This window comes from Penicillium crustosum, assembly GCF_028827405.1.
Source record: "Penicillium crustosum strain IBT 35664 chromosome Unknown utg000003l_segment0_segment0, whole genome shotgun sequence".
In the NCBI taxonomy this organism is placed as follows: Eukaryota; Fungi; Ascomycota; class Eurotiomycetes; order Eurotiales; family Aspergillaceae; genus Penicillium; species Penicillium crustosum.
In genome coordinates this window covers 4,317,525-4,329,908 of record NW_026623124.1, presented here as the reverse complement: position 1 = coordinate 4,329,908, position 12,384 = coordinate 4,317,525, and the positions used below count along the sequence as shown (strand labels likewise).

The following is a 12,384-nucleotide window of genomic DNA, read 5'->3' as shown; positions in this document are numbered from 1 at the left end:
AATGAGCGACCATGTTGAAAAGCCCGACGCCTTGGGCAAAGAGTTCATCGACGATGAACTCACCCCCGAGGAGCGTCAACAGGAGATCGAGGCACGCGACCTACAGAGCCAACAGTATCTCAGCAATGAAAAAGCGTATGACAAGATAGCATACGCGCAGATACCAGTGCGCATGGCTAGCCCACGCATGCTAGTTATCACTCTGGGTGTGTTCGCCGCGTTTAGTGGAATGCTGAGTGGATTAGACCAGTCGGTCATTTCAGGCGCGCTGCCCGGTATTCGCAAGCACTTCATCGCATCTGGCGAGTGGGCGAGCATGGACGACCCGAAACTGGCCACCGATATTTCGCTGATTTCTTCACTCATGCCACTCGGCGCAATGGCCGGCGCGCTCATCATGACACCACTTAATTTCTATTTCGGACGCCGAAACTCGATTATAATTTCTTGTCTGTGGTACACACTGGGAGGAGGACTTTGTGCGGGATCCCGCAATGTGTCAATGTTGTTTGCCGGCCGATTCATTCTCGGCATCGGTATCGGAATCGAAGGTGGCTGTGTCGGTATCTATATCTCCGAGTGTGTACCGCCTGCGGTGCGCGGAAACCTGGTTTCCGTCTACCAGCTGATGATCGCATTCGGAGAGATCATCGGATACGCTGCGGGCGGTGTATTCTTTGATGTCAAGTCAGGCAGCTGGCGCTGGATGCTGGGCTCGTCCCTCTTGTTCTCAACCATCCTGCTGGTCGGCATGTGTTTCCTGCCGGAATCACCTCGCTGGCTGGTCTCGAAGGGCAAGTACGGCCGCGCGTGGCAGGTGTGGAAGTCGCTGCGCGATATGTCAGACCCCAAAAGTCTGGACGAGTACGTCGCGATGGAAGTCACTGTCAAACATGATGTCGAGCGGTCTGCGGACGAGCTCTGGTACCAACGCTACCTGGAAGTGTGCAGACAGCCACGCAACCGACGCGCGCTTGTTTACGCCACTGCAATGATCTTCTTCGGTCAGATGACGGGAATCAATGCGGTTATGTACAATATGTCAAACTTGATGTCAAAGATGAATTTCGACGACCGCGAGTCAGTGCTGATGTCGATGGTGGGCGGCGGTGCGCTGTTCTTGGGAACGATTCCTGCCGTGTTCACCATGGACAAATTCGGCCGACGTGTGTGGGCACAAAACATCCTGATGTTCATCGTCGGCCTGGTGCTGGTCGGAGTCGGCTACCTGTACACCAACAGTGGTATCGATTACTTCAATGCCCACAGGGCAACTGCCTTGGGATTGTTCTTCTCCGGCCTGGTGATCTACATGGCGTTCTTCGGAGCATATTCATGCCTGACCTGGGTGGTCCCAGCCGAGAGCTTTGATTTCAACACCCGCAGCCAAGGAATGGCCATTTGCTCTGCATTCCTTTACCTGTGGTCATTCATCGTGACATACAACTTCGAGGGTATGCAGAAGGCCATGACCTACACCGGCCTCACGATCGGTTTCTTCGGCGGACTGGCCGCGCTCGGCTTCTTTTACCAGCTGTTCTTCATGCCCGAGACGAAAGACAAGACGCTAGAGGAGATTGACGAGCTGTTTTTGATGCCGACCAGTAAGCTGGTTGCACTGAACACAAGCAATCTGATCAAGCGCTGGCGGTGGATTGCGGGCGGGATGCGCAAGCCGGAGCAGACCCACAACCCCTCTCCCTGAGATTGTTCTTTCCACCGGACCAACGTTCACGAATGATGGTTTATTTCTAAAGTTAGCTTCATCAGAGATATCTTTGCTTCTATTTAAAGTCATATGCATTGCCTGATAATGAAAGTCTTCCTATCTTGAGTAGTCTTTTTTTTAGTAGGGAGCACGGGACCACCCTCTTCGCCGATAGTGAGGCAGATCGACGTTACTCATTAGATTAATTCATTCCGATCAGAAGCCAAGTTTAATCATGAGATTGGTCGAATATCATTGGGCCAAAAAAGTAAGCGAAGAGAGAACCCATAGAGAGCTTTTGGCCAAAACACCATCGCTGAAATGCTGCAAAGAAGAAAGAACAAAAGTATTTGCCACCCAAAATATGTACGGAGAACTCACGTAACAAAATATTTGTTACAAATTCCAAAAAAGAGAAAGCGAAGGAAGGGGTATCTTAAGGGCTCACAAGTGTTGTGAGGTGAAGAGGAAAAAGGAAATAGGCGGCAAAGACAGCAATCCAGCTAGCTGAGCAACGGTCATGAATCGTTGATTGTAGCGGAGAACCTTTGCTTCGAGCCGGAATTGCGGGGGGAATTCGAATTCACACGGGAGCTAGAGCTAGAGCTAGATTTAGCCCTTGGAAGATCGTGAGCAAGTGAATTTTGATGAATCTCCTCTGGGAGCAGGAGATCTGGTAGGTGGTCTGGATTCGACGCGAGACTGCGAGGACGTGAAAGAACACCACCAAGAGCAGGATTGTCCTTTTCGCGATGCATGGTGTCGACAGGTTTCCGACTTCGGCGGCGGTGTCGGCGGAGATACTCGTTAGGGACAGGGTCCACTTGCTTTTTCACGGCGGGTACGAGGTTGAGGTAGATAGGGAAGATGGCGCCGGCGCAGAAGAGCGCGACTAGAACGCAGAAGGAATATGACGCGCCGTGGGAAAGGTATGCGGCGTACTGGGCAAATGGGAAGAAGGTGCCGCCGCTGATTGCCATCGTCATGCAGACAGCGGCTGTTTTCGTATGTTGGGCTGTGCCGCGCAAGGAGATAGCGAAAATAATGCTGAATGTGCCGCTCTCGAAAAGGTAGAGCAGCATTACCATGACGATTGCGGCTGTGCCGGTTGTTTTCATGCAAATAATGGAGCAGACAATCATACCGATGTAGCTGACCATCAGAATCCAGCGTGGTTTGAGGAACCACTGCGCAAATGCAGCCAAGAAGCGACCCACGGCGAAAACACTATGTCCGATGGTCAGGAAATCGAATGGTCCGAGTGATGAATCTGGACGAGCGGAAATAACGAAACGTTGGAGTGCTGTCGCGAGGACTTCTTGTCCGGCCACGTAGAAGAACTGAGACCAAATTCCCAGGCCTAGAGTCAGCCAAACGACCGGAATGCCGATTACTTTGGTCATATTGTCTTCTCGGCGTCGGTTTGCTAGTTCTTCTAAATCTTCATCTGATGCTTCGGGGATTGGTAGATAATAGAACGCCACTGCCAACAGCACATCGAATAGAGCAATGCCAAGATATGTCCATTGTACGTCAACCAAGGAAGCGACATCCTGGACATCCTTGAAGAGAACCCGTTTCGCTAGGAGCGGCGATAAGACGCTTCCGACAGCTTGCACTCCTTGCGAAATATTGAGTCTTATCTCGGAATTCTCAAGTGGTCCGCATAGCGCAATGAACGGATTTGCCGCGGTCTCGAGAACTGCTAGACCAAACCCGACAATGAAATTTGACAAAATGAACGCAGGTGTCGACGTTAGAACCGCAGAAGGCCAAAATATGAGGGATCCACAGGCATAGATGCAAAGTCCAGTTATGAACGTGGACTTGAAGCCCCATATTTTCAAGATGGGCTGGCCAACTAGCAGGGGGCCAACCAAGTATCCACCAAAGTACGCGCCATGAAGACCCAACGAATGCCATGGACCTAAATTGACGATACGCTGGAATTGGGAATTCAGAATATCAAGTAAGCCGTATGCGAAACCCCAAAGGAAGAATAGTAATGTGGTCAATGCAATTGGTGCAATCGACTCTCTGTTGTTCAGCTTGAGCATACTTTCCGGATTCTTCATATTAACAAAATCGAAGAACGTGATATCCGGTGCATAAGATGCGCTAGTATGGGTTCCTCCCTCTGTATCGAGAGCTGCTGTTTCCGGGTGACCTAGGAAATCCAATATACCCATGGGCTCCGAGTCTCGGGAGCTAGGTCGACCAGCAGAGATACCAACCTGGTCATGTAGGCCCTTGTTTCCTTCGCTGCTCGGTGGCAATGGTGATGAGGATGGAAATTCTGGGGAACCCGGGGCAGCAACCGGAGGTGGCACGGCAACTTGACTTTCCCCTGCTGCACCTGCAGAGAGTCCAGGAGGTGAAGAGGTTGATGTATTGTCACTTGTATCTCGAATCAACTTCGGAACAAGACGAGTGACCAGAGGTTTGAGACTTGGAACACAACCGCAAATGATCGAGAGGTTGACTTCGACGACAGACCACATGAACGATAGCGACGCATACCCTGCCGAATTCCCGCGGTTAGCTCGATTGACACATTAGTTTCAAATATGGGAGGTGAGCGAGTCGTACAACTGAAATCAACTCCTCCGGAGTTTTGAATATGAATTGACTTGACTTCCAGTGAGCGGGAGATGGCAGCCTGTTGAAGAAACGCGATTCGGACCACATCAACCACGGCGACAAAGAAACCGAAGGAGAAAGTGATGACCAAGATTATCTTTTGCTTAAAAGGCAGGCGCATTGTTGTCAAAAGCGGCATCGGAAGCAACAGGATAGCGAGATCCGTAATAATATTCACCGGGGACGAGGAGAGGTACAGGGTGACAATGTCGGTGCAATTCGCATGGGCCGGGACGTCGGAAAGGAACACTGTGCTGATAGGTCGACATTGGAAAACATTGACCATAGTTAATGCAAAGCCCGCTGCGTTCACCACAAACAGAGTTACGTAGTTTGCACATTGGAAAACCTTCTGATTGCGCGTCAAGGTCAGGTAGAAGACAAGGATCGAGGTCTTGACCGCCATTAACGCCGGATTCTAAGTGGCTATGTCAGCATGCCGTTTATTTGGTTATTATCCGGGGAGTAACAAAGGGGAGTTGCAACTGACATATAGGACCGTGAAGGCATAATTAGCCTTATTAAAAGCGAGTGAATCTTCCGGCTTAATGTCACTTGAATGGAGACCAAGTCCTTTCTTGACAGCAAAGAATAGCGAGAACGAAAAGCCAAAATCAATTATCTGTAGACTGGTAAGCATCCGAGCTCTAGCAAGAGGTTCCAATCATATGCCCGGTTCGCCAATAGATCGAGTCCGTTGTCGCTACATCCCCGGGCACATGCAGGGATCAAGTCGAGGGATCCTACCCATGCAACCAACATCAACCAGTCGTGTAACCCAATCCTCCTGACCACAAATATTCGGGAAATGAAGCGAAGGGCGACAAAGATAGAGGCGATCGAGAAAAAGGTGATCGAAACACCCAGCGTAGCTTGTTGGCGACCCTCCATGGCGAAATTGACAGTGGACTGTCCTAGCGGACAATCCGGAGAGTTCGTTTATAACAACCCCAGGTGTAGCGCAGGATATCGTCGACGAGTGAAACTTTCAATTTTTATTGTAAAATCGCGATCGTAGGCGGGCTGAAATGGCGCGTGTGCGGAGGCGTCATCGTCTCGTTTCCCGACGGAGTGCGAATCCGGGGGCTGGAGTACCGGGGGGAGAAAGTGCGTAAGAACGGCGATTTAATAGTTGGTATATGTCAAGTAAGAGGAAAGGGGAGGTGAAAAAGAGAAGTTGAAGATTGTCGGAATGTGGGGAGAGAAGAAATTTAGGGACCCTTTACCCCGGTTTTGGCCCGCCAATCACCGATCGTCTTCTTCATTTACCCTTTCCGAGGCTACAGGTCTAAAGCTATACGGAGTACGGAGTACGGAGTACGGAGTAATCCCTACGCAATAACTCAAATTCTTAAATCCACACGAAGTGCGCAGTATGGAGCACACAAATACCATTTCGGTCACATCGTCCATAATGAAAAGATCTCCCCATATGTCTCACCCAATGAGCATCCTAGCACAACAAACGAATGCGAGACCCACAGTCCATGACAAGGCACCAGTTTGAGCTTTTCTTGGGATGTGATGCTATACGAATAAAGCCATATTATGATCTCTCGTTCGCAGGATATTTGTCTGATCACTTTGTCAGGGGCTGTGCTGATCCGCGCCTATTATACGGTGTAGGCAAGTCATCGATCATGAGCGCTTCCATCTACCCGAGTCCCAAAGTTTCACGCATCGGAAGACACGTGGGAGTCACTTTATTGGATCTACTTGAGTGCTACAAGGCTACGCTGAGGTATTTGGTAAATGAAATCCCCCGTGAGGCCAGCGGTTCTGGAATTTGCGATCGACAGTGATCTATTCGCCAATTTTCGAATGTGATACATCAGGCCAAATGCTGCAGCTCGCCTACTACCTAAACCGAAGCAGCAGACATGAGCTTGGATTTGATTTTCTACCCCGGATCATTCTGCATCTGGGAGAACCAATCGGTGTCCTATTTCCATAAGGCAAATTGATTAAGTTATCCACCGCAAATCATGCAGGCACTGAGCTTGGCATACAGAGCGATTGGTACGATGGACCGGTGCATCCAATCATGATATTTACTGTCACTGAATGGGTTTGATGTACTTTGAACACTGTGATGACTCCTCTTCGTTTTAAGCTCGCAAGTTCCCGGGAATATACGAACATGCCAAGAGGCCATCAACGATGCATGGCCATCCACCCCACCTGAGATCAGCGGCTTCGCAACGTTACAAGGAACTACCTGCTAGCTCCTTGGCTGCGTTTCTTTTTTCAGTATGTAGTCGCGAGAAACCCCTCAACCGATCGGCTGCTAGTAATTCCCGCTGCTATGCGTTTGATTGTACCCTTCTCTCCGCTCGCATATTCATTTTACATAATGGATAAATGCACCGACAACCGGTATATCTCGAGGGAAATACCGAATACTACTCTACTGCCTATCACATGGTAAAATGTCGTCCCAAGGTTAAGTCAGAACCGAACAAGATCTCCACTATGGGGGTATGTAGGTGCAGGTCCTTAGTTCAATCCATCTAAGCGAGGTGTAGGAACTTTCTGTTTACCAAATGGAAAAGTACGAAAGGGTCTGCCCAGGTGCTTTTGGCTCACGATATTTAAGAGGCCCACTGCCCAGGAGCTCACATCAACGCCAAGAAGATACAGAGTGTCCTGACTGCTTCCAGGGCTGTCTTTGTCAAATCAACCGATTCCTCTAGACCAAGATGAGACTCAACGCGTTCCTGCTAGTGTTTGGGCTTTCGGCGTCTCTCCGGGGAGTACAAGCCGAGACTCAAGTCGAGCAGTCCATCACTTCTATTTGGGATGACTTCAAGAATGCAGTGGACTGCGGTACTTGCCAGGTATGCTTAATTTCGACACTTCCATTGCTTGTAAGGCCTTGGGTTAACTCTGTACAATTCTACAGGTTCTCCTCGGTAGCATCAAAGTTACCGCAGGGCTAGGTGAGAAATTCATGATCGATGTATTCACCGGACTATGCAAAATCACCGGGGTAGGTTGGCTATTCTCATGAGCTTCCTGACTCAATTCAATTAACCACATGTATGCAGGTTGAGGACCCGGATGTCTGCACCGGGATCATCAATAAAGAAGGACCTGCACTGCATGATGCTTTCAAAGCCTTACAACTCAACTCTGACGCTTCCAAAACGCTGTGCGCCAGTTTGGTTGGCCTTTGCAAGCACCCGGATGTTCATCCCTACACACTAACTTTTCCTTCACCAAAACCAAAAACTGTGAGGCCACCACCTAGCGGCAAGACACCGCTCAAGGTCGTCCATTTCAGTGATACGCATGTGGACCTACTCTACGAGCCTGGATCCAGCTATAAATGCTCCAAGCCCATCTGTTGCAGATCCTGGTCAGACGAATATGCACCGGGGAATACAGGGCACCCATGTGGACCATTTGGAAACACGAAATGTGACCCACCACAAATACTTCAGGAGAGCCTGCATGCTGCTATCGCAGACATCAATCCCGAATTCTCCATTTACACCGGCGATGTGGTGGCGCATGATATCTGGTTGGTTGACGAGACCGAAGCTCTGAAAGGGCTTAATGCCACGTACACTGCAATGGAAAATGATATCGGCACTGTGTACGCTGCCATAGGGAACCATGACACCGCACCGCTCAACCTCTTTCCTCCAGATGCTTCAAGTGAAGCTGATCCCCAATGGACGTACGATGCCCTTGCACAAGATTGGTATGCACTTACGGGCGTTCCTTCCGTCAAGTCTGCAGATAAATTTGCGTCATACTCAGCCGTCCATCCCAACAGCAATCTTCGCATCATCTCTTACAACAGCATTTTCTACTACATTTACAACTTCTACATGTACCAAGAACCAATGGAGAAAGACCCACGCGGGCAATTTAAATGGCTCATCGAGGAACTGCAAGCTGCCGAGGACGCAGACCAACGCGTATGGCTAATCTCTCACATCCCACCCGGTATACCTGATCACTTCCGCGACCATTCGGAGTACTTCGACCAGATTGTGCAGCACTACGAAGCCACCATTGCAGGATTGTTCTATGGTCATACTCACCAGGATGGATTCCAGATCGCATACTCCAACTACAACAATCGAGACTGGAACACAGCTACGGCAATGAGTTATATCGCTCCAGCGGTAACACCAACGGAAGGCTCACCCTCTTTCCGCGTCTACGAGATCGATCCAGTCACCTTCGGTGTCATAGATTACACTCAGTACATCGCCAACATCAGCGACCCATCCTTCCAGAAAAATCCAGAATGGGTGCCTTATTACTCTGCCAAAGCAGACTATGGCTCCAAGATCTCCGCTCCGCTCACGGATCCAGAAGCCGAGCTTACTCCTGCATTCTGGCATAATGTCACCGTTGCCATGGAGCATGATCCGAATGTTTTCCAAGATTACTGGTCAAGACGTGTTCGCGGATTCGAAGTCGAGAGCTGCAATGACGACTGCATGAGAAACGAAATCTGCCTTCTTCGTGCCGCTAATGCACAGTATAACTGTGATAAGCCGAAGGCTTTCGACTTCTCGAAGCGTGATGGGCAGGAGGGTGATATCTTGCTGGAACGGGAGCCCCATATTGACTGTGATCATGCTGGAATGGCAACCCTGGTCTCGAAGATGGCGTATCGGGCTAAACTTGAGCGAAGAAAGGAGCTTGAGGCTTGAGGGGTCATGATTGATCATTTGGTAGTTGATACATCTATTTCTAGACAGTAATAACTACCCAAGCTAATTTGAAAATATTTGCTATTCGAGTCCTTTTATTAACACCTCTCCTTTCATCATAGTTATTTGGAGGAAGGGTGAGTATACGCTTTGCAGGGGGGTAGGAGTGGCGGTTATTGAACACGGTCGGCTCGCTGGTATATATATCCTCGTTTCATGGAAAAACGAAAGCTTTAGCGGGACAGTTTGTTTCTGGTCCTATGATATGCCTAATGCGAGAGTTAATGTTAGGATTATCATGTCATATTGTGACCCATCCGTTGGTAATTGGAAGATTGTGGTCTTGAAATTTCAAAGGGTACGAAAACTAGTTGAGTAAACTACCAAGACATGCCAGGTGCCTGGCCAGCTCCATAGATGGGGAAAGATTGAAGAAATACCAGTTGTCATGGGATCTATTATTGGTACAGGTACAAACATTACAATTAGGCATCAAGCAGTGAAGGTTGAATCGGGATCTACAGGAATAAGTCCCTGACGATCCATCATCGCAACAAGATCCCCATCCATCATGAACTCGCCAAGGTCCATACCAAATGGCGAGAGACTGAACTCGTCCCCTGTAAGGCCTGCTCGAGTACCATTCAGAAGATGATGGGTTGCAGTCGAAGCATCAAGGCTCGTTTCTAATAAGCAGTAAGGTGAGTACAGTCCCAGTAACACAAAGAAGACGGGAAAGAGGCTGACCAGGATCGTTCAAGACCTTGCTAAATTGTTCCAAATAATACCGACATCGATCGATCAACCGGTTTCCTTCATCTAGCTTGGAAAGTGCTGCTACTGCACGGGCAGGATAGTGTCTAGCTTTGCTTGCTTGGTCTGTCATTGGTGAGCTTGTTACGCTTGTATCACGGTAGACCCAAACCACCCCGATGAGGACCAGTGCCGCGTTAAAAGCTAGAGAACTGTCAGCATCTAAAATTCCAGAGCGAGGAATTGAGGGCATACTATAGTACAATGAGAACCACCAAGCTCCCAGGAGGCTGCGCTTCCATCCAGGTTCTGATACAACTCGATGTACGATATCGATAATCTCCATAGCGGAATCCGCGCATATCTGCAAGCTGTTCATACCGATCTGTTGCAACAATCTCATATCATGAGGATCGCGATCGGAGGACCTACTTGCGGTGATAAATTTGACCAGTATCGGGCGGTGGAGCAAAACCCGAAGATTAAGATATCTCAAGGTCAAAATGACTTGAAACTTCAATGACAGATATTCGGTATTGGACGACATATGATCTTGAGGCAGATTCTCAATGCTAGCCGATGAGATAAGTTGTAATGGAGGGGTAAGTGACCGTTCCCAGGAGAACAAGTGCTGTTCCAAGCTGAAGATGTGTGCTACTGTTTCGCTGACTGGTAATGGACCATCGCAACCGATGTTTTGGCCATAGAGAAGCTCTAGGACGTTCCATAGCTCCTTATATAGTCCACTAGTATTCATGTCAGAGGCCTTGGACCTCAATGGCGTTGAGGTCAACCACTTACATTGTCGAATTGAAGAACGCAACACTCAAGGCCGCTGTCTCGTCATTCACAACTCCTGTTGAATTTTCAAATTCTCGCTCCGAGGGCAGCTCGAGCTTGACGTAGCTATCTGGAATGGCTGCTGGTCTGCCAAAAGTCATGCTCAGAGTCCTATGTTGTCAGAATACGTTTGACATGTGGAGATTTGGACACCTACCGGTCTAAAACCACACAACCGTACCAAGTCCGCTTTCGCATCTCCTGCTCGATAGGAGAAAATACTTTATATGCATGCCGCGAATGTAGTCCAAGCTGGAGAGCGGCTTTGACAGCTAATCCATGGACGGTCCATGCTTGTATTGACTTTTGTGTCCCTTGAAGGTATTGGCCCATCAGGAGTAAATATTGAACTAGGGAAGCACAATCAGCATAATTCCTTGGTGAAAAAACGAACACGCAACAAGAATCAAGATCTACTTACCCACTTCCAGGGTTGTCCCTCGCAAGATTTCACTTCCACACAAGCCAAGACCACGTTGATAGAAGACATCGGATTCCTCGATCCGAGCATCTGCACTCGCACTTCCAGGAATCGCTGTGATGGTAGCCATAGCCAGCACCATATTTAATAAACCGAGCCAAGTTCTCCGTACCCGACTGAAATTTTCCCGTGCCATCTGGTGATATGTATCTAGGAACACGGGTGGGTATATGTAAGGAAATAGCAATCCCGTGTTAGAGAAATAGCGTTCTATGAGTTCCAAGGTGCTTTCTTGCGGTGGCAAAGCGAAGATGTTCACTTGCATGCGCTTATCTTGACCAATCTTGCGTGGTGGCGATGATGGCCTCGATGCATTCACGAAGCCACCCTCAGCGGCGCCAGGTGAAGGGAAATACCCCGGTTGGACAATTGCGCTTGACAGATGTCGAAGAAATGCAATATTTGAAGAAGGCCCTAGTAATCTTTAGCAATTTAGAATTCCCTCATGAAGTACCTAGGTACACTTACCAAAGAACCCAGAATCCTCCTCATCCGCAAAAATCACTGCACCCATACCATCGACTGAATCCTCGGTCCCAATCAAATCCGGCATCGGCGCAGCAATTCTCGTCTCGCCCTGGCTCTCTCTGGCATTTCGAACAGAAATGGCAGAATGTCTTTCCCTACCACTTTCTGCTCCACAGTCAACCCTTTTCGCCAACCCATCCAAATCACCTCTGACAGCTCCAAACGACTCTTCGAGGCTCTTCACCCTATCTTCAAGCCTGTGCAGATAATCTTTCTGTACTATAACATTAGCAGCCGTTGATGGTGGCGTGTAAACACATTCAAACCCCAAATCCTGACATAACGAGCAGCTAGGCCGCTTGCCGTCACATCGGGATTTGCGGGTTCGACATGCATCACAGGCGACGGCTACACGGCGCCGTTTGGAGGGCCGCGCGTTAGGTGTTTCGTTATCAGGTGAATTTGATGCCATTTGATATTATCATCCAATTGTCATATGATCAGGGGTCGCCGGGATGTGGCTGTTTCTTCTGGGGTTGTGTCGGGCGGGGGTAGATCGGATGGCTACCCGGTGTTGCCGGGTTGTGGATCACATCCAGTGCTAAGAGGCAGTGGATTTAGTCAATCTCTGATTTTTCAAATATATATTTTTTTTTCATTTGATCGGATGTGCTTGTTCTCTTGGTAATAGCTTGCGATACACGAATCTTGGTGTTTCCAGATCTAGTCAAAACAGTATGGAGAGAACGCTTTGTTTATGGATGTGTTGCGATATGAATATCGCTTTTATAATCGTTATAGAGATACAAGTAGAAGGTGGA

The 12,384-nt window shown here is 48.9% G+C and overlaps 4 protein-coding genes across 4 annotated transcripts; 2 read left to right on the top strand and 2 right to left on the bottom strand.

Annotated features, from left to right (window-relative positions):
* Position 1: 1 nt before the first annotated feature.
* N7487_008720 (uncharacterized protein) lies at positions 2-1,705 on the top strand (the record flags this gene model as incomplete). Its single annotated transcript, XM_056876450.1, has 1 exon — positions 2-1,705. One exon carries the CDS (start codon positions 2-4, stop codon positions 1,703-1,705), a length of 1,704 nt encoding a protein of 567 aa, XP_056728638.1.
* Positions 1,706-2,226: 521 nt separating this feature from the next.
* N7487_008719 (putative MFS monosaccharide transporter) lies at positions 2,227-5,239 on the bottom strand (the record flags this gene model as incomplete). Its single annotated transcript, XM_056876449.1, has 4 exons — positions 2,227-4,229; positions 4,298-4,766; positions 4,839-4,970; positions 5,096-5,239. 4 exons carry the CDS (start codon positions 5,237-5,239, stop codon positions 2,227-2,229), a joined length of 2,748 nt encoding a protein of 915 aa, XP_056728637.1.
* Positions 5,240-7,047: 1,808 nt separating this feature from the next.
* Positions 7,048-9,021, top strand: N7487_008718 (PPN1 endopolyphosphatase family protein; the record flags this gene model as incomplete). Its single annotated transcript, XM_056876448.1, has 3 exons — positions 7,048-7,185; positions 7,251-7,337; positions 7,396-9,021. The coding sequence occupies 3 exons, from the start codon at positions 7,048-7,050 to the stop codon at positions 9,019-9,021; spliced, it is 1,851 nt and encodes a 616-aa protein (XP_056728636.1).
* Positions 9,022-9,513: 492 nt separating this feature from the next.
* On the bottom strand, positions 9,514-12,035 carry N7487_008717 (putative C6 transcription factor; the record flags this gene model as incomplete). Its single annotated transcript, XM_056876447.1, has 7 exons — positions 9,514-9,707; positions 9,769-9,978; positions 10,030-10,520; positions 10,576-10,725; positions 10,772-10,964; positions 11,036-11,509; positions 11,564-12,035. 7 exons carry the CDS (start codon positions 12,033-12,035, stop codon positions 9,514-9,516), a joined length of 2,184 nt encoding a protein of 727 aa, XP_056728635.1.
* Positions 12,036-12,384: the final 349 nt, after the last annotated feature.